The sequence below is a fragment of the Elephantulus edwardii genome, unplaced genomic scaffold (genome assembly GCF_000299155.1).
Source record: "Elephantulus edwardii isolate Elephantulus edwardi_28Jun2011 unplaced genomic scaffold, EleEdw1.0 scaffold00340, whole genome shotgun sequence".
NCBI classification, from domain to species: Eukaryota; Metazoa; Chordata; class Mammalia; order Macroscelidea; family Macroscelididae; genus Elephantulus; species Elephantulus edwardii.
The window spans coordinates 1,086,626-1,108,778 of record NW_006400090.1 but is presented as its reverse complement, the minus strand read 5'-3'; the positions used below and the strand labels follow the sequence as shown (position 1 = coordinate 1,108,778).

At 45.0% G+C, this 22,153-nt stretch overlaps 1 protein-coding gene across 1 annotated transcript in view; it reads left to right on the top strand.

Moving 5' to 3' along the window:
• Positions 1-17,951, top strand: part of DHX58 (DEXH (Asp-Glu-X-His) box polypeptide 58) — a 28,437-nt gene extending 10,486 nt beyond the window's left edge. The window contains exons 5-12 of the mRNA XM_006901650.1: positions 11,768-11,894; positions 12,036-12,227; positions 13,072-13,325; positions 13,764-13,913; positions 14,007-14,168; positions 15,050-15,240; positions 16,518-16,614; positions 17,766-17,951. Coding sequence (XP_006901712.1) covers positions 11,768-11,894; positions 12,036-12,227; positions 13,072-13,325; positions 13,764-13,913; positions 14,007-14,168; positions 15,050-15,240; positions 16,518-16,614; positions 17,766-17,951 — 1,359 coding nt within the window. The remainder of the gene's footprint in view (positions 1-11,767; positions 11,895-12,035; positions 12,228-13,071; positions 13,326-13,763; positions 13,914-14,006; positions 14,169-15,049; positions 15,241-16,517; positions 16,615-17,765) is intronic.
• Positions 17,952-22,153: the final 4,202 nt, after the last annotated feature.

The following is a 22,153-nucleotide window of genomic DNA, read 5'->3' as shown; positions in this document are numbered from 1 at the left end:
GGGTGAAAAAGTAGTATATAAAAAAAAAGAAAAACAGAACCCACAAAAAAATCTTCCATTGTGTGAATGTGCCAGACTTTCTTTAGCCAGTCCTCCATTGTTGGACACCTGAGTTATTTCCTTCTTTTTGCTATTGTAAATAATGCTGCAGTAAACATGATTGTGCCTCTATCAGTTCATATCATAACTTTTTCTTTTTCCTGGAAACTTAATAGTGACGGTGCTGGATCAAAGGGTATTTATCAGATTGCTTTGCTTAGTGCTTATAAGCATGTAAAGTTCTGGTGCCATTTTACCTCCTCACCAGCAGTATAATATAGTTCCAATCTTTCTACACTCTTACCAGTATTTGTTGTTGCTGTCTTGCTGAACTTTGCTATCGTTGCTGGGATGAGATGATATTTTGTTATTTTTTGGTGGGTTTTTTTTTTCTTTTCTTGTGTGTGTATCATCAAATGAGATCTGACTGGTACAGGAGGAGATTGTCCTTCCTTCTCCAGCAGAGCATCTATCTGGTGGATTCAAACCACACACCTCTGGAATTACAGTGCAGTGCAGCTTCTTGCCACTAGGCCACCAGAGCTCCCTTGATATCTTGATTTTTTAATTTGCATCTCTCTAATGAGGGAGAGAGAAAAGATGTTCATCAGGGTTGCAATCCTATCTCCCTACCTTTTCAATCTTTATGCAGAACGGATCATTTGGAAAGCTGGGCTTTCTGAGGAGGAATGTGGCATCAGGATTAGTGGAAGACTCATCATTAACCTGTGTTATGCAGATGACACAACCCTGCTTGCGGAAACTGAGGAGGACATGAGACATTTGCTGCAGAAGGTCAAGGACTACAGACTTCAATATGGATAGAAGCTGAACAGCAAGAAAAAGATTCTCACCACTGGGCCAATTGGCAGCATCATAATAGAAAAGAGATTGAGAATGTTAATAACTACAGCTTGCTTTGTTCCACAATCAACACTCTTGGCACCAGCAGTCAGGAGCGTACCGTGAACTGCCAAGAAAACAAATAGGTCTGTCCTAGAGAGAGTGAAACCAAGCTTCTCCTTGGAGGCAAGGAGTTTGAAGCTCTGTCTCACATACTTTGAGCATGTGGCCAGGAGGGGACCAGCCCTTGGAGATGGACATCATGCTTGGAAGGATGGAGGGACAGCTCAGGAGAAGACGACCCTAGAGCTGTGGATTGACCAGTGTGTCAGAGACAATAAGATTGGCTCAGGGAAGGGCAGAGTTCAGATCTACTGTTCGTAAGTCATACTCATTGACACCTAACAACAATGTCTAAAGATCTTGAGCATTCAGGGTGGGTTGAAGGTACAGACCAAGTGATATTTAGTCCAGAAATGCATTTAGTCAAGAAATGCAGAGATAATTCAACATTAGAAAATTGATCAACAAAATACCCCTATCAGTAGAACCAGAGGAAAACACACACACAGTCATTGCTATGAAAGAATAAAAAAGACTTGATAAAAATCTGAAATCCTTTCTTGATGAAAACCCAAAATAAGTCTGTAATAGAAGGAAGCTCTTCAGTTTTATTCAGGGCGTATGTGAAAAATCAGTGTTATATTTAATGGGGAAGGACCAAGACCTTTACTCTTGAGATCAGGAGCAAGACATTGGTGCCCACCTTCAACCCTTCTGTTCCGTATTGACTTAGAAGTCATAGCCAGATACTTCCTGTGTAAGCAACAGACACATGGTGGTAGCTGGAGAGTCCAACTTCTGCCCGCTTCATAAAGGGGAACTTTCCCCATCAATAGTATCCATTGTTGATGTTGTTATGTGCAGTTGAATTACCTGTAACTCTTAGTGACCCTGTGTATAACAGCTCTGAACCCAGGCCTATCCTGAGTCAATTTCATCATCTCTGACAGACCTAATCCCATTACCCCAGTCACTGAGTCAATCCATCTCGTCCACTCCTGCGCTATCCCTCCGCCTTTCCAAGCATAATATTCTTCTCCAAGGACTGGTCCCTCCTTGCCATGTGTCCAAAGTATGTGAAACAGAGCTCAAAATTTCACCCTCTCTAGTATTGACCTGTTTGTTCTCTTAGAAATCCACAGTATGTTCAACACTCTTCTCCGGCACCACAACTCAAACCCATCGATTCTTCTGTCATCCTTAGTCATTGTCCAGCTCTTTGATGCATAACAAGTAATTGTGAAGACCATGGATTGTAGCAGGCATATATATCTTAGCCTCCAGATGGACATCATTGCTCTTCAATACTCTAAAAACATCCCTGCCAGCAGACTTTCCCAATTCATCTTGTGATTTCCTGACTGCTGGGGCCAAGTTTGTTGATTGTGGAACCAAACAAACTGAAGGGGTTTAAAGTCTAAATCTCTTCTCCCTCTATCATGAAGTTACCAATAGGCCCAGTGGTGAGAATCTATATTTTCTTGATATTAAGCTTCAATGCATATTGAATCCTGCATTTCTTGACCTTCTGTAGCAAACACCTCATGTGCTCCTCAGTTTCAGCAGCAAGGTTGTGTTCGCTGCATAACACAGGTTATTGATGAATCTTCCTTCCATCCTGATGCCTGATTCCTCCTCATAAGGTCCAGCCTTCCGAATTATCTGTTCTGCGTATAGATTGAAAAAATATGGAGATAAGATGTATCCTTGATGTACACCTTTCCTGATTCTGGACCATGTGTTATTTCCCTGCTCTATTCTGACTCCTGCTTCCTTGTCCAAATAAAGGTTTCACAGGAACACAATTAAGTGTTCCGGGAGTCCCATTCTTCTCAAGGTTAGCCACATAGAAATATCTACATGATCAGACATGCCACCCCACATGCTCCTGCACCTATTTCTACCAATCATTGGATCCAATGTTTGTTGCAAATTGACTCACAGACTTTGCTCACAGTTGTGGAGTTCATTAGGGAAATAGGTTGAGGAGTAGGGAAAATAAAGAATATCTCACAATGCAAGTCCAGTCCTAAGCCATATTAACAAGGCACAATTCCTCAGTTAGTTCAGACAGCTTCTCAGTTAACAAATGAAAGTCTAAATTCAGTTCAGCAGCAAGAAGCCTCTGATTTCCTCAGTCATCTAGCAAACTTTGAGCAGTTACAAGTCAGCTTTTCTTTCAGTCATCCAGTGAGCAAAACCTTTAACTGTGGCCCTATCTCCAGGGTTCTTCTGGTTACACCTTGCCACAGACTCTTCACACTCTCTCCGGTTCTGTCGTCCAATGTCTGCCATATCTCACAGTGTGGAAAGCGCTCTCAATATTGGTCCCATAGCTGTTGATGATTTGCAAGACTGTGTGTCCACATTTAAGGTACCCAGAGACCATGTCCCTAATGAGGGCTAACACAATGGATAGAAAAGCCAAAAGTTCTGAGACCACACTTCCTTGGAAAGTTGGGACTAGAAATGCCATTTGATCCATCAATTCCAGTTAGGTGGTGTTGGTGGTGGTTGTGTGCCATCGAGTTAGAACTGACTCATGGCTGATCTCCCAGAGAGTCTTCCGAGACGGTAAATCACACGGGAGGAGGTTGTCCACCCTTCTTCTGTGGAGCAGATGGTGGATTTGAACTGTGTGCCTTGAGATTGTAACACAGCTTCTTAGCACTAGGTCACCAGAGCTCCCTATGTACGTATCTGTTATGTGCTATCAAGTCAACTACAACTCATCACACCCCATGCACAGTGGCTCTGAACCTTGCTCTATCCTGAACAATCTTCTGTCTCTAACACACCTACCACCATTACCACAGTTACTATGTCAATCTGTCTCATCTAGGGTCTTCTTCTCCTGCGCTGACTCTTTACCTTTTCAAGCATGATGTCTTTCTCCAGGGACTAGGCCCATCTGGCAACATGCTCAAAATATGTGAGATGTAACTTCAAAATCTTTGCCTCCAGGGAACAACTTGGTTTCATCTTCTCCAAGACAGACCTGCTTCTTCTCTTGGCAGTCCACGGTATGTTCAATACTCTCCTATAGCACAACTTAAAGGCATCAGTTATTCTGTCCTCCTTAGCCATTGTCCAGCTCTCTGATACATAGCAAGTAATTGCAAAGAGCATGGCCTGAATCAAGTCCACCTTAGTCACGAACATCATTGCCTTTAGAATTCTGTCCCTGACAGCAGATTTTTCTAATGCAGTTCATTTTTGGATATCCTGACTGCTGGTGCCATGAGCGTTAATTGTGGAACGGAGCAAGCTGAAATTGTTAATAACCTCAATCTCTTCTCTGTCTATCATGGTTCTACCAGTTGGCCCAGTGGTGAGAATTTTTGTTTTCTTGATGTTAAGCTTCACTGCACATTGAAGACTGCAGTCCTTGACCTTCTGCAGCAAATGCTTCAGGTCTGCATAACGCAGGTTGTTGATGTGTCTTCCTCCAATTCTAATGCCACATTCCTCCTCATGAAATCCAGCTTCCTGAATGATCTGCTCTGCATATAGATTGAAGGATTATAGGAAAAGAATACATCCTTTTTTCCTAATGCTCTCTCTTACTTTGAACCATGCAATGTTTCCTTGTTATGTTCTTTCGACTGATTCCTGGTCTAAATATATGTTTCATATGAGCACAATCAAGTATTCTGGGATTCCCATTCTTCTCAATGTTAGCCACAGTTTGTTGTGATACAGTAAAATGCTGTTGAATAGGCAATGAAACTCAAATAGATACTCCTCTCATAATTTCTGCTTTCAGCCAAGATCCATCTGACATTGGCAGTGATGTCCCTAGTGCCACAGCCTCTTCTAAACCCAGCTTGTATTTATGATCATTCTCTGTTGATGAACTGTTCCACTTGTTTGTGTTGTTGTGTGTGTGTTTTTTTTTATGATACCAAGAGTGGGGTTTATTAGACAAATAAGTTTGGGAGTGGGAAAGGCAAAGAGTACGTCGCAATGCAAGTCCAAATTTCAAACCAGATTAACAACAAAACATGTTTCCTTAATTCATAAAAGTCCTGGTTTGAGTTTAGCAACACAATTTCAAGAAGCCTCTGGTTTCCTCAATCATCCAGCAAAGTTTGCCTCAGAGGCGTTATGTAAGTCATCTTCTCCTTCAATCATCTGTCAAGAACAGCAAAACCTCTAACCTTTATCTCAGGGTTCCTCTGGTTACACCTTGCCACATATAAAAAAAAAGAATGATAAATAAAGAAGACCAAAGAATTGATGCTTTGAACTGTGATGTTGGCAAAGAATGTTAAATATAACAGAAAAGCAAACAAATCTATCTTAGGACATCCACTTGTTTTTTTAATAATCTTCAGCAGGATATTGCTTCTGTGTGATATTAGTGATGTTGTTGTTGTTGTTAGGTGCCATCGGGTTGAGTATGAATCATAACAACCCTATGAACAAAAGATCTGAACCCAGTCCTGTTCTGCGCCATTCTCACAGTTCCTGACACACAAGAGTCCATTGCAGCAGTCACCTTGTCAATCCACCTGGTTGAAGGTCTTTCTTTATTGTTGAATAATTTCCACAATCTGTTGGATAAATTTTTTAAATAGAAATAAATCTGCTAGGTATGTATTAAAAAAAAAGAAAAGCAAACAGATGTGTACAGCCTCATGTTCATTGCACCATTATTTACAGCAGCAAATAGATGGAAGTAACTCCGATGTCCTTCAGTGGAAGAATGTCTAAAGAAACTATGGTACATTTGCACGGTGTACTACTCAATGTACTACTAAAGGTCACACTAAATAATGGTAAAGAATTGAAACATGGCACAGCATGGATTAATTGAGAGGAAATTATGCTAAATTACTTAATCTGTCACAAAAGGACAATTATGGCCTAAGTGTGCTGTTCTGAAAAGACAAGGAAAGGTTGACATAGAAATACAACCCATTTTAGATTGTTACCAAGGATTGGAAGGGAAACAGAGAAGAGTAAAAATTGTTAAGTTGAGGGGAGCTCTGGTGGCCTAGTGGCAAGGAACTGCAACTACAATCCCAGAGGTGCACGGTTCGAATCCACCAGATGCTCTGCCGGGGAAGGAGGGACAATCTCCTCCTGTACCAGTCAGATCTGATTTGACGGTACACTCACACAAAAATAATAAAAATTTAAAAAATAGTTAAGTTGAATCAGTTGTAATTAATATAATAGAACAACATGTGTATGCTTGAATGAAAGACCAATATAATTTATAAACTTTTGGTCAAATATTCTAAAAAAATAAAATTTAAATTTAAAAAAAGAATATTAGGGGGAGGAAAAAAGTCCTAGACAGGACAGTAAGAGAAGAAAAGGATAACTATGTTAGAAAAGAAGCAAAATTATCTCTCTTCATCCTCATGAATATTTGATACGATCATATGTGTTGAAAAATCAGCATTTGTAGACCTGGTGTTCCCTGGAGACCTTCCTGTGTTCAAGCCTTATCTTGTGTTAAGAAATTCTGTCAAGCGGAGAGGGGCCTGCGTCCAAAAAGACATACCCCACTTCTGAAGAGTATTTCTTGATGGTATTAAGAGTCCCTCCTCTTGGCTCTTTCCTCCATTTTTATCTCCAGTCAGATGAGCTATGCAGGTGACACAAGTTGCCTAGCCAAAGTGAGGAGAACTTGAAGCACTTGCTGCAGAAGATTAAGGACTGCAGCCTTTAATATGGATTGCATTTGAAAATCAAGAAAACAAAAATCTGGTGGCCTAGTGGCAATAAGCTGCACTGCAATCCCAGAAGTGTGCAGTTCGAATTCACCAGATGCTCTGCTGGAGAAGGAGGGGCAGTCTCCTCTACCAGTTGATCTGATGTTAGGATACACACACATAAAAGAATAACATTTAAAAAATTTAAAACAAAGAATACAGCCCTGTCACACACTTTTCTTCATTTTAAACTATGTGGTATTCTCTTGCTCTGTTCACACAACAGCTTCTTGGTCAAGGCATTGTTTTCTCATGAGCACAATTAAATGTTCTGGGACTTTTCATTCTTCTCAGTGATAATCCCTAATTTGTTGTGATCCACATAGTCAAATGCCTTTGCATTGTCAATAAAGCAGAACAGACCTTATTTTGCTACTCTTTGTTTTCAGCCTGGACCCATCTGACATCAGCAATGATACCCCTGGTGCCACAGCTGCTTTTAAATCCAGCTTGAGTTTCTGGCACTTCTATCTCTATGTTCTAGTCTAGCCATTTTTTAATGATCTTGAGCAGTATTTTGCTTGCATATAGTAGTAATAATATTGTTAGATATTTCAGATATTTTATTGGATCACCCTTCTTGGGAATGGGAACAAATACAAGTCTCTTCCAATTGGTCTGCCAGGCAACTGTCCTCCAAATTTCCTGTGATAGGTGGGTGAGCATGTCCAGGATTGTGTCTGTTAGTTGAAACCATGTTAGTTGGTATCCCACAGATTTCTTGGGGATTATTTTGTAATAACCTCTTTAATGCAGCTTGAACTTCTTCCTGCATTTCCACTGGCTCTTGATGATATGGTGTTGGTTATTATGTACCATCAAGTCACCTGTGACTCCTAGTGACCCTACATACATTAGCTCTGAACTCTGCTCTATCCTGACCCAGTCTCACGGTCTCCAACACACCTACCACCATGACCACAGTTACTTTGTCAGTTCATCTCATCTGAGGTCTTCCTCTCCTGCGCTATCCACCCTTCCAAGCGTGATGTTCTTCTTCAGGGACGGGTGCATCCTGGCCACATGCCCAAAGTATGTTTGAGAGAGAGCTTCAAAAACGTTGCCTCCAAGGAACAGCCCGATTTCACGTTCTCCAGGGTAAACCTGTTCTCTTGGCAGTCCTTGGTATGTTCAATATGCTTCTCCAGAATTACAACTCAAAAGCATCAGTTCTTCTTCTGTCATCTTTGGTCATTGTCCAGATGTCTGATGTATAGTGTGCTTCCTGAAATATTTCAGTATTGGCCAGGTTTTTTTTTTTCGGTACAGTGATTTTGTGTATTCCCTCCAACTTCTTCCCTACCCTCTGCAACTTATTTGATGCTTTCTGGATCATTCAATGTTTTGCCCATAGCATCTCTACGTATTGCAACTCAAGGCTTGAGTTTGTTTTTCAGTTCTCTCAGCTTAAGAAATGCTGAGGAAGTTCTTCGCTTTTATTCAATTTCAGCTCTTTGCATATTCCATTATAATAGTTTGCTTTTTTAGCTGCTGCTGCTGTTGTAGGTGCCATGAAGTCAGAACCAACTTATAGCTAAGCCCCCAGCAGGTTTTCAGAGACAGCACAGGAGGAGATCGCCCATCTTTCTCCCAAGAAACTGGTGGATTTGAAACACATGCCTTTGGATTGGCAGCACAACTCCTTCCCATTAGGCCACCAGAGCTCCCTAAATGAAACAATAGTTGAAGTAGTAATTAATATTTGTTCTGAACATTTTACTTGCACTGAGTATTTTAAGAACTTCTTGCTTGAACTTCTCACAGTCCCCTGTATATGTATTGTTCTAGCTGTTTTTGAGATCTTTAGCAGTATTTTGTTTTCATGTGATGTTAATGATATTGTTCGATAGTTTCCACATTCTGTTGGATCGTGTTTCTTGGGATTGGGAACAAATGTGGACCTCTTCCAATCTGTTGGCCAGACAGCTGTCCTCCAAATTTCCTGGCATAGACTGGTGAGCACCCCCAGGGCTGCATCTGTTAATTGAAATGAGTCAATTGGTATCCCATCGATTCTTGGGGCCTTCTTATTTGCCAGTGCCCTCAATGCAGCTTCAGCTTTCTCCTTGATTACCCTTGGCTCCTGCTTATATGGTACTTCCTGGTGTTTTTCAGTGTCAGTCAGTTCTTTTTGGTACAGTAACTCTGTATTCCCTCCATCTTTTTTTGATACTTCCTGGGTCATTCAATATATTGTCCATGGCATCTTTCAGTATCGTGACTTGAGGCTTAAATTTGTTTTTAATTTCTCTCAGCTTGAGAATTGCAGAGCAAGTTCTTCCCTTTTTATTCTCCAATTCCAGCTCTCTGCACCTTCTGTTATAATACTTTGTCTTCTCCAAGATGCCCTTTGAAATCTTCTACTCAGTTCTTTAACAGGAATTAGGAGAGGCTGTGGCACCAAGGATATCATTGCTGATGTCAGATGGATCCTGGATAAAAGTAAAGAATATCTGAAGAATGTCTATTTATGCTTTATTGACTGTGTTAGAAGCATTTGACTACATGTATCATAACAAGTTACAGCTAACATTGTGAAGAATGGGAATCCCAGAGCACTTAATTGTGCTCATGCAAAACCTGTACTTAGACCAAGAGGCTGTTGTGCGAATAAGCAAGGGAAAACTGCTTGTTGTTGTGTACCATAGAGTCGGAGCCAACCCATATCAAATCCTCTGGTGGGTTTTCAGAGGCAGTTAATTGCATGGGAGGAGACTGCCTATTCTTTTCCTGCGGAGCAGCTGGTGACTTCGAACTGCGTACCTTCAGGACTGCAATGTAGCTTCTTGCCACTGGGCTACCAGAGCTCTTCCCTAAGGTACATGGTTTAAAATTAAGGGAGTCCACTGAAGCAAGATCCACACCTCACTCCATATACAAAAACCAACTTAAGGTGGATCATGGATCTAGGACTAAAACCAAGGACTATAAACTTCATTAAAGAAAACCTTGGAAGAATTCTAGTAGTCCTAATCTACAACATAAACAGTCTTCCAAGTATCCTGAAAAATGTACAACCAGGAGAAGATAAAATAGATGAATGGGACCTTCTAAGAATCAAATCCCTATGCACATCCAAAAACTTCTCCAACAGGGTAAAAAAGGGAAGTCACAGACTGGGAAAAAGTATTTGGTAATGACATGTCAGATAAGGGACTTATATCCAGAATTTATAAGATACTTGAGCACCACAACAAGATAAAGGTGAATAATCCAATAGAAAAATGGGCACAGGATATGAACAGACACTTCACCAAAGAAGACATTCAGATGGCCAACAAGCACATGAAGAAATGTTCAAAATCCCTAGCTCTAAGAGAGATACAAATCAAAACAACTATGCGATATCATCTCACCCCAGTCAGAATAGCAAAATTTAACAGAACAGCAAGCAACAAATGCTGGCAAGGTTGTGGAGAAACTGGAACCCTTATTCACTGTTGGTGGGAGGGTAAAATGGTGCAACCACTGTAGAAGGCGGTATGGCGCTTTCTCAAAAAGTTGCAAATAGAGATATCATTTGACCCAGCAATTCCACTACTGGGAATATACCCCAAAGAGACCATAACTGACATCCAAGCAGATATATGCACACCCATGTTTATCGTGGCTCTGTTCACAATAGCAAGGAGTTGGAAACAACCTGAAAGCCCATCAACAAACGAATGGATAGAGAAGCTGTGGTATATTCACACAATGGAATATTACGCTGCATTGAAAAACAAGGAACTCATGCAATATTATTCAAAATGGGTGACTCTGGAGGACATTATGCTGAGTGAAATATCTCAGAGCAAAAGGACAAATACTGCATGGTGCCACTGTCTGAGAAAAACTGGATAAATTGTGTATACTGCACTGAAAAAAAAATTTAAGGGAGTCCATCAAGGTTGTGTTCAGTCTCCATACCTGTTCAATCTGTGTGCTGAACAAACTAGTCGAGAAGCTGAACTCTATGAAGAAGAATGTGGCATCAGGATCAGAGAGAGATTCATCAACAACCTGCGTTATGCAGATGACACAACCTTGCTTGCTGAAAGTGAGGAAATTTGAAGCATTTGTTGCAGAAGAACAAAGCCTTCAATACGGATTGCATCTCAGCATCAAGATAACAAAAATTCTCATCACTGGACTGCTTAGCACATCATAGAGAAAAGATTGAAACTGTCAATAACTTCATCTTACTTGGATCTACAATCAACATCCTTGGTAGCAGCAGTTAGGAAATCAGGAAATGTATTGCACTGGGAAAGGCTGCAGTTGGAGACTTCTCCAAATTATTGAGGAGTAATGATGTCAGTTTGAGAACTAAGGTGCGTCTGATTCAGACCATGGTCTTTCCGATCACTTGCTATGTGTCTGAGAGCTCGATAGTGAATAAGAATGACAGAAGAATAATTGCTACCTCTGAGCTGTGGTGTTGGAGAAGAGCACTGGATATCCTGTGGACTATCAGAAGAACAAACAACTATTTCTTGGAGAAAGTGCTGGCAAAGGGCTCTTTGGAGGCAAAGATAATACAGTTTTGCCTATCATACTTCAGGCTTGTTGCTAGAAAGGGCTGTTCTTTGGAGAGGGACATGATGCTCAGAAAGGCAGAGGGTCGGTGAAGGAGAGGAAGACCCTCAACCAGAAGGATTGACATGGTGACTGTCGCAGGGGGCTCTAGTGTACGAGAGAGTGTGAGGATGGAACAGGATAGGACAGGGTTCAAATCTCTTCATAGGGTTGCTGTGGGTCTCACTCGACGGCACCTAACAACAACATTTTAAGAATTACCTTTGTTGTTACGTGCTGTAGACATTTTTATATGGCAACAAATTGACAGTAGCAACTGGAAAAATTAGGAACTGCAGGTAGCAGTGAGTTCATGTTTGTGAGTGAGGTTCAACTTTGAAAAACAGGGTGAGAAAGGATGCAAACTGAGTGTAGTCGGTGTAACTGAGTGGTACCTATAGAAACTATTGAATCGGTGTATATTTTGCTATGCATGTTCTCAACAGTGATAACAATATAGAAGAGAGAATGAATGAATATGTGAATCCAGGTAGATGTATATATGACAATCCCCTCACAGCTTCCCTTCATTCGCCCAGGACCCTTTTGGAGACTTGCTGAAGAACCTCATGGACAAAGTCCATGACCACCTGAACATGCCTGAGTTGAGCCGGGACTTCGGGACCCAGAAGTACGAGCAGCAGGTGATGGAACAGAGTCAGAAAGGTGAGGGGTTGTTCCCAGGCGCAGTAGTACTGGGGCAGGGTCTGCCTGGGCGGGCCTTGGGGGTGCCCAGGAGCGAGGCTGGAGGGGTCAGACAGAGCGGGAGCGCTGGCTGGCTCCTCAGACCCTGGTCCCCACCCTCAGCCGTGCAGGACAACCTTCCAGAGCTGCGTGTGTACCTGCTGCACCTGCGGCGCTATAACGACGCGCTGCTCATTCACGACACAGTCCGCTCAGTGGACGCCCTGAGCACGCTGTGGGACTTCTACGACCGGGAGTGCTCCACGAAGGCCCGCGTGCTGGAGGCCGAGCGCTGGCTGCTGAGGCTGTTTGATGGTGAGGCGTGGCCAGGGCAGGGGCCGGACCAGCGGTCAGGGGCAGCCTGACCCAGGAAGGGGGCCGGATGCTGGGGATTTTTCTATAACCAGAAATCAAGAGTGCGTATATAACACAAATTTTACTTCCTGAATTTACATATCAAGATTTGCATAGATGTGAAAATGAATTGCATGATTCACATTGCTTTTTTAATATATTTTATTTTAGTATTTTTTTGTGTATATCGTCAAATCAGATCTGACTGGTACCGGAGGAGATTGTCCCTCCTTCTCCAGCACACCATCTGGTGGATTCAAACCATGCACCTCTGATTACAGTGCAGCTTCTTGCCACTAGGCTACCAGAGCTCACCTCACATTACTTTTCTTTAGCCGCTTTTTTTTTTAATGTGGTTTGACTGAACCTTAACAGAGCAAATTGTTTGGTAAAGGTTTTTTAAAAACATTTAATTGGAACTGTCCCAGAAAGGGTTTTAAACTGGGGAAAAAAAGAGATGGTTAGAGGGTGATGAGGTTGGAGCCAGAAGCCACTTCATAGGCTGGGGGTCAAAGATCTTTCTAAAGAGATTTGAGATTAAGACTCAGTCCGGGCTGGCAGAGGCCAGTGTGAAAAGGTCGACGGTCAGCTACGCTGAAGAGGGTGTGGGTCGGAGTATGTGAAGGAAGATTTCTATACAGTAGGTCTAGCCTAGAGGCAGAGCACAGCAGATGAGTTGAGGGGCTCCCTCACCACTTTTGTGCCCTCCCCATACCGCTGCACCTCACTCTTACAGCCCTATCCCTGGAAGTCCTCCCCACCCTCAGGCCTGACTCCCATGCCTTTGTTTCTGATCTCTCCATAGGTCACAAAAAAGACCTTGCCCACCTGGCAGCTCAAGGCCCAGAAAATCCAAAACTGGAGGAACTGGAACAGATCCTGCAGGAACAGTTTGGGAAGCCCAGCAACCCCCGCGGCATCATCTTCACTAGGACCCGCCAGAGCGCCCACCACCTCCTGCTCTGGCTCCAGCAGCAGCCTGGCCTGCAGACTATGGACATCAGGGCCCAGATCCTCATTGGGGCAGGGCACAGTAACCAGAGCGTACACATGACCCAGGTATGGACCTTGGAAAAATGAGTTGTGGTTCCAGGAGTGTCCTGGAAGAGAAGATGGGAACAGGGAGAGCTTGGGAAAGGAAGGAAGACTGAATGGCCCTAAGAACAGAGTGTTAGAGGGCTGAGCCCTTACATCTCAGTGCATTTGGGGGATCCTTGGGAAAGAGGATAGGTAAAGAAGTTCCTCAGGGAATATTAGGGGATCTCTTGAGGAGAATATGGCCTGGGTAAAGTGACAGGGATTCTTGGAGATCTCTAAGTGAGGTAGGGATTGGATGATTCTCTGGGAAGATAGTCAAGATACTAGGAGTACTTGGAGAGAGGGATGGAGCTCAGGGTCTTACAGAGGAGATGCCAAAATCCTGAGTGAAAGGACTGAACTAGAAGGAGTTGAGCTGGAGGCCTGAGCCCCCCTCATGTATCTTCTCTCCCACCCCAGTGTGTCCAACAAGAAGTGATCCAGAATTTTCGAAACGGCACCCTAAACCTTTTGGTGGCCACAAGCGTGGCTGAGGAGGGACTGGACATACCCCACTGCAACATAGTGGTGCGCTACGGACTCCTGACCAACGTGATCTCCATGGTCCAGGTGCCTACATGCCCCACCCCAACAGTCCCTGCAGGATTGCTCACTCCTGGGACCCCAGTCCCACTGAGGTCTCCCCCTTGTGTCATTCCCCAGGCGAGAGGCCGGGCCCGGGCAGATGAGAGTGTGTATTCTTTTGTCGCCACTGAGGGCAGCCGTGAGCTGCGGCGGGAGCAGACCAATGAGGTGCTGGAGGCCCTGATGGAGCAAGCAGTGGCTACAGTGCAGAAGATGGACCAGGCTGAGTACCAGACCAAGGTCTGGGGGCAGCCTGTGGACCCTGGGGAGAGGGCAAAGGGCCTGCTACATATCATTCCCCACTTTGTCTCTCCTTGACGCTAAGTTGACTCAACCTTGGGAAATTTCAAGGGGTAGATTGGGAACTGAGACCCAGACAAGGGCTGCCGTGGAAGTCTGCTTGGGAACAGGCCTTGTCCAGGGCTCTGAATTTATTCTCCTCAGTACATACTCTGTGAGAGCATCATACCGCCCTTTTGGAACAAGACAGACGGGAGGAGACAGGAACATGTGCACAGAGCAAGTGCAGACCAGGACTTCAAGCATTCCCCCAAGGCAGGGTCACCATGGCCAGCCTTGCTCAGGACGTCCCCTGTGCGTACACATTATCTCATTTGTTAGGAATCAGCTTCCATTTGCTCTCCACTCCGTCCAGCTTAGGCAAAAATATTTTTTGTTCACCCTTCCCTGTACTGCTTTGCCATCCTCATGTTAGATTCAGAGAAGTAGCTTGATATGAATCCCACCGGAGAGGGAACAAAGATTCCTCTGGTAAACTTTCTCCCTCCTGCTGCTGCCCCATTCCTTTTTTTTTTAAAAATGTTATTATTTTGTGTGTGTGCCATCAAATCGGATCTGACCGGTACAGAAGGAGATTGTCCCTCCTTCTCCAGCAGAGCATCTATCTGGTGGATTCGAACTGCAGAACTCTGGGATTGCAGTTCAGCTTCTTGCCACTAGGCCACCAGAGCTCCTTCCCACTCCTTGAAGTAGTCAAAAGTCCCTGGAGGAGTAAGGAAAGTCCTGGGTACAAATAACCTGAGGAAACTGGGGACCCTTTCTCCCCTTGGAAGAATTCGTCGTGTCTGGTATATTGGACCCACACACCACTCTCACCCCAGATCCGGGACCTGCAGCAGGCGGCCCTGGTCAAGCGAGTGGCCCAGGCTGCGCAGCGGACCAGCCAGAAGCAGCAGTTCCAGGCAGAGCAAGTGCGACTCCTCTGCATCAACTGTTCGGTGGCTGTGGGCCATGGGAATGACCTGCGGAAGGTGGAAGGCGCCCACCATGTCAACGTGAACCCCAACTTCTCGTGAGACGCATTGGGTGGGGAGAATGACATTTCTCTCCACTTAGGCAGGTCTTTGAGGGTTTGAGATAAACAAGCATTTTCATGACAGTCTAGTTTAGGGTCTTATCACTGCCTGTTTTACAGGGAGGGAGCTCCATGGCATACTCCATAGGGACTGTTAACAAGTCAGACCTTTCTGATGGTTTGAATCCATCAGTGGCTCCATGTGAAAAAGATGGGCAGTCTCCTCCTGTGCAGTTTACAGTCTTGGAGACCCACTGGTGGGTCAGCGGGTTTCAATGTCAGCAGCAATACATTTGAGTTTTATTTTGTAGGTGAAGAAAGTGAGACCCAGAGAAGTGAAGTGAAGTGAACTTTCTCATGTTCCAAAACCACCATGTGATTGAGCAAGAGCTAGAATTCAGGGAATCAAATGCTGAAGGGCTCCAAGGGGTACAGGTCCTTTGTCCTACGTAATCTGAGAACCTGTGGAGGGGCTATAGTTGGACAGTGAATAAGGTTGGCAGAAGAAGATTGATGTTCTTGAACAGAGATGTTGGAGAAGGGTACTGAACATCTCATAGATGGCAAAAAGAACAAATATGTCTTAGAGAAGATACAGCCAGAGTCTCTGCTCCTTGGAGGCAAAAAGAACAAAGCTTCATCTCACACACTTTGAGCATGTTGCTAGGAGAGGTTTTTCCTTGGAGAGGGACATCTTGTTTGGAAAGGTGGAGGGTCAGCAGAAGAGAGGAAAACTCTCAACCAAGTAGATTGACATACTGATTCCAGCATTGAGTTCGAGTATGTCAGAGGTTGAGAGGGTGGCACAGGATAGGACAGGGTTCAAATCTGTTGTTCATAGGTCTCTATGAGTCATACTGAATTCATTGGCACATAACAATAGAGGGGCTGGCAGTCCTGAAGCTCTGCTCCCTAATTTCAGATGGAAGACACATTAGCTTGTAGTGGATCTTGAAAGTTAAGCTTGAAAGTTTTGCCCATTTTCATTTTCAGGAGGTCACACTGGCTGTTGGTAGAAAGATTGGTTGGGAGTAGGAGTAAAGGAGTCAGAGATGTTATTTAGAAGCTCTTGATACAATGCAGGTGGGTCAGTCAGATGGAGGCTGCATAGGCAGATGTATTGAACATGGAATTTCCTGGTCCTGAGGAAGCTCTGTGCTTCTTGATTCCTGGGCGGCCCAAAGCCCAGGTGGACGCTCAAGGAGGAAGGCATAAGATGAGGTCTGGAGGGTCCATGAGGACTCCCCCATGTGGTCACCCTCATTTCTCTCCAGGATCTACTATACCACTTCGCAAGTACCTGTGCTCATTGATAGAGTCTTCAAGGACTGGACCCCTGGGGGTGCCATCAGCTGCAGGAACTGTGGAGAGGTGAGTGCTTAGACTGTATCTCTTATCTCAGGTCCTGGTATCCTCAGCTCCCAGTCCCAGGGAGGAGGCCCAGGACCTGCCCCCAGGGAGCTTCTGTTTTGAAGGACAGTGTCTATTCTTTGCTTCATGAGCCCCAAGTCTGAGGAGGGTGGGTCAATCTGTCTTTTAAAAAATTTATTATTATTATTAATTTTAGTGAAAATTTACAGTCTTTTAATTTCCATTTATTTATTGTTGCTCTTTTCTCCATGCCCACTCCTCCCCTCCTGGTACACTCTTCTCTTTGAAAAGTAAAAGAAAAATTCTTTCATTGTTATACAGTCCCTCCCCGCAGGTCCACTCCACTATGCAGCCTTCATTCTGGACTCCTGTCATGACAATAATCTCTAATCACATATCCCTTTTTAAACAGTTTTTGCCCTCATTTGTTTCAATGCAGTATACATTATTTATCCCATCCTTTTCAGTCTCCCCTGAACCCCGATGTCAGTCTGTTTTACAACAGTGGCAATATGCAGTATTTGTCCTTTTGTGATTGAGATACTTCACTCAGCATAATGTCCTCCAGAGTCACCCATTTTGAATAATATTGCATGAGTTCCTTGTTTTTCAATGCAGCATAGTATACCATTGTGTGAATATACCACAGCTTTTCTATCCATTCATTTGTTGATGGGCACCTGGGTTGTTTCCAACTCCTTGCTATTGTGAACAGAGCCGCAGTAAACATGGGTGTGCATATATCTGCTTGGATGTCAGTTATGGTCTCTTTGGGGTATATTCCCAGTAGTAGAATTGTTGGGTCAAATGGTATTTCTGTTTGCAACTTGTTGAGAAAGCGCCATACCGCCTTCCACAGTGGTTGCACCATTTTACACTCCCACCAACAGTGAATAAGGGTTCCAGTTTCTCCACAACCTTGCCAGCATTTGTTGCTTGCTCTTCTGTTAAATTTTGCTATTCTGACTGGGGTGAGATGATATCTCATAGTTGTTTTTCAATCTCTCTCAAAGAGTTCTTTGTGATGGGAGAGGTAGCTTTCAGTCTAAGGTGGGATGTAGAAGCTCCTTTATTCATGGAGTCCCACCTTGAGGAGGGAAGCTCAGTTTGAAGGTGGAGACTCAGCTCTCCCCTCTCTGTCCCTCTTCCAGGCCTGGGGGATGCAGATCAGCTACAAGTCAGTGAAGTTGCCAGTGCTCCGAATCCGAAGCATGCTGCTGGAGACCCCACAAGGAAGGATACAGGCCAAAAAGTGGTCCCGTGTTCCTTTCCTTGTACCCGACTTCGACTATGTGCAGTACTGTGCAGACAGTCTAAATGATCTGTCCCTGAACTGACCACCTTGTCTTGGCTGTGCCAGCCTCAGGCTGCAGAGGGCAGCAGAGTCTGCAACAGCCTCCATCATTCCCTAGTCAAAGCCTGTGTTCTTGCCCCTCCTGCCTGAGTCAGACTTTGTGGACTGTGTGGCTGTGCTATCCAGCCACAGAGGAGCCCTGGCCAGACTGACTCTGGTGCCCTGATTGAGGAAGCTCTCAGAGAGTGACTGCCCCCTTTCACACCAAATGGTGCTTTCCAGTGTACAAATGGAACTGGGGGAAACTGAGGCTCTCTTGAAACCACAGGGTATTAAGAATCACGGCCGTTTCCCTTGACCCCTTGTCACCCCTCTTCTGCCATGTTATTAACATTTATTGAGGTTCTGCATAAATTAAAAATTTAGAAAGGAAAAAGTTGGATAGTTAATTTGCAGTATTTTAAAAACAACTTCAAAAAAATTTAAAAAAAGCTTCATGGATACAACTGACATCAAATACACGGACATTGAAGTGTGCCGTTTGCTAAGTTTTGACATGTGTGCTCTCCCCACAATCAGCATAACATGGCCATCACTGTTAACACTTTCCCCTGTGTCCCTTGGTAATCCCTACTTCCAGCCCCCCATGTCCACTGATTGACTTTGTGGGGTTTTTATTCTTTTTATTGTGATTTGAATGAAAGTGTATACCGGCTTTCCAGGCAACTCTTTAGACACTTTTATTTTGAAAACACAGTGTAGCAGCACTCTTCCTGCTTCCTTCTCGTGATTCTTGTTTCCATCTAGCCTACCTGATTTCTTTCTGCCTCTGCGCTTTGTCTTTTGCAGTTGATCAGCTTAAGGAGCAGCAAGTACCTCCCTGATGTTATTGGTCACATACTAGGTCTTTTGTTTGGCTGAAAGTTGAGCCACAGGGATGAGTTCATCTCCAAGCTTGAAGGGTGACTAAAGACCATGTTTCACACCATCAAGGCTGGTTGCTTTTCTGATTTTTGCATTTGATTTCATATTTCCTCCCACTCTGTCCAGGACCCTTTACTGTGATCTCTGCTGGGCACCATCCAGCGCTGACCCAGGGTAGGAGAGGTTGAGGCTCTGTGGTGTATTAGTTCCGTGGACAAATTGTTTCTTTGCAGCTTTGATGTTCTTTGTTCATCTTCATTCTAGTCAGGGGGAGACCAACACCTGTACTGTAGATTGCAAACTTAACTTTCTTTGTGGACCATGTTTGCTAATTGACCTTGATCTCCCCTGAGACTGTGGTTTCTGAAGCCCTTAGGACCAGCAACTCATTTCCTCTTTGTGGCTCATTTTTAATATTAAAGTTTTAGCACCTCTCTTTATGCTGTATGTGTAACCTTGTTTGCAGGAGCACCAAAAGGCTAAATTGAAGTCATTATGCATGTAAGACTATTATGCTCCCTTCACCCCATAACTGACCCCCAACACCAATGCTCCCTTCTCACCCTACTCTGATCCCTATGTTCTTTTCTCTGAGCTGTGGATATCCAGGATTGAAGGGGTGGGTTTAGAAGCTCAGGTAGGCATGTGAGTGGGGGTAGTTACAAAGGCCTCAATTTTCTGTTCTCATTTTCACAAGGAAGAAAAAGGCAAGATCTAGGTTGATTCTTCAGGGAAAGGCTATTTCTGTAGTTGGAGAGGCCCAGCAGGCAGAAGTCACCTTCAAGAGGAAGGAAGGGGGCTAGGGCAGAGATTTGAGAGGAGCATGGCAGTCCTGCCTAGCATCTAGCTACCATCCCTCCTGCTGCACCCTTGGTGTTGCCTCGGGGTGGATGGGAAATGAAGCATCCTCCTTTTCCCTAGCATCTTCCTTCAGTCACCATCTTGTCTGAAGGCTAAGATTCTAGTAGCAGTATTTTTATCTTTCATCCTCCAAGAGATGTAGACATTTCTTTCACCTAACCCTGCAGTGTCCCTTGGCACTGATGCCAGGAGTGACCCCTCTTCTTCCAGCCCCATATCCATCTCCCAAATTCCTTCTCCAGCCCATCAACTTCTGGCTTGTCTTCAGTTATTCTCTCCCTTGCCAGCAACGTGACTTTAACAGGTCAATAAAATTAGCAACTGGAGGCATAGGCCCCGGGGTGCTAAACTCAGTAGCTTTGAATGTGCCTGGACTCATGAAGACCAGTCTCCTATCACTCCAGGGCTAATCAGTGACAGCTGAGGGACCCAAGCTGGCATTGAGGACGGAGAGTGTGTCAGTGAAAGAATAAGGGCACCCTTGGTAGTCTTAAGGCTTTACACAGCTGACCATTAGCTGTGGGACCCTGCTTTTCTCTGTGATAGTGCTTGAGGGGGGTCCTATCTCCCACCTATTCTTGACATGAACGAGAAAACTAAGCAAAGAGGGGCTTGCTTGCCTCTTCAGTGAGGGGTCTCCACAACGTGGGGGCAGGATTCCAGGACATGCAGACAAGCTTCCTGCAGAAAGGAATTTCATGTGGTCCTGAAGATCCAGATGTCCCAGCTTCCCAGTCCTCCTAGTGGCCCGGATGCACGTTCCTTGCTCTGCACCTGAAGAGCGGCGCGCCCCAGCCGCGGACACCCAGGGAGGGGAGGGGCTTAGGGATCCTAGGCCCCGCCCCGATCCGGGCCCCGCCCCTGCCTGGCCCGAGCCGCTGCGCTCCGGAGCGCAGAGCAGGTGGCCGCGGTGGGCTCCGTCTCTGCCCTGCAGGTAAGTTAGCCACTGGCCAGCCCGGGTTGTGGACCTTGAGGGCAGGCAGGAGAGCAATGAAGCCCTCTCTACTTATTTTGTCCCTTTGTCGTCAAAGTGGATTATCCCTAGGGACATTGAGGACATTCCTGTCGCAGCGCTGGTCACCTCTCAACTCTGGGGAAGTTTGGAGGATTCTGGCTGCCTCTCCTTGACGTAAAGATTGGCTGCCAGGGCTGGAAAAGGACCTAGTCAGGTATTAGGGATGCATCTGGCTCATGTGAACAGGTTGGAGAAGGCGCAGAGGTCTCCGGAGTAAGGAAACCTGATTGGTTTGGCGTTCCTGCCTGCGTTTCATCCTAGTGCTTCGCTGACGGTAGGGAGGCATGGGTCGACCAAAAGGCTTCTGTTCTGTGTGCAAATGAGCTTAGAGCCTTTGTAGAGCTGAGCTGAGCTGGGACTTGAGTTTTCAAGTGAGTCCCTCGGCACCTGCATCATTTCTACCTGGCTGGGTACAAGTTGCACTGGTAAGGAGGCTGGAGGAGCAGGGAATTGTCCAGATGACCTGGGGGGTCCAGAAAGATGGGGATGGCAGGGGACACTGCTTAGGTCGTCGCTGTATGGGGAGGAGATGGTCAACCATGGACTCACACGCATGTCAAATTTCTGAAATGTGAGGAACATTGTCTCCTCGGAGATGGAGTTTGACCATAGGAACAGGATGTGCTCCTTGGATCGCAAGGAAGACTTGCTGGAAGTAGAAGTCCTGAATGGTCAGCTCAGATGTGATGCTTGGATTCTACTCTATACAGGAAATGCAGTCTTTGGGGCAGAGTTGAGGGTAGAGCTGAGAACCCTGGATTGTAGGATAAGAGGAGTCCAGGATGCTGCCAGCTGGATCCAGCCAGGACCTTGGCATTCCAGAGGTCATCAGAAGCCTTTGTATAGACTGGTGACACGGTGACAGGGTCAATGTCCTTGTCTGTCTAGAAGCCCCAGCCATTGTCACTCCCCACTAGACACACTAGCATTGCCAGGAAGTTTTTTCTCAGATCTGACCTTCATCTCTTCTGCTTCTGTGCCAACTTTTTTGCTTTCAGAAAAGACAGTTTGCTGTAGTGGAAAGTGTGGGCTCTGGGGCCAGATAAACCTCTTCTGTCTCCTCTACCTGCTGTGTGATGAGTTATTTACCCTTTTTGAATTTGCTGCTCACCTGTGAAAACGAGGATGATAATAATAGGACCCGTCTCATAGGGTAGCTACAAGGATTACATGAGAGTACGCACATAGGGTGCTTAGCACAGTGCCTGGCGCCTGGTGAGGGCTCAACAAGTATAAGTGTCCCTTCGTGTGTAGGACAGCAAAGCCCATCTATGGGGTGGGGTGGGGGAGGCGGAGTGGAAGTTTTTTCCAAACTTGGCCAAAGAGTGTGGTTTCCTTGATGAAGTATACCCCGTGCTGGTCCCTGGATCTCAGCTGGACTGAGTGTGTCTGGGCCAGCCAGGGCTTCTCCTCTTTTAGTCTTTCTCTCGCTTGTCTCATTCTTT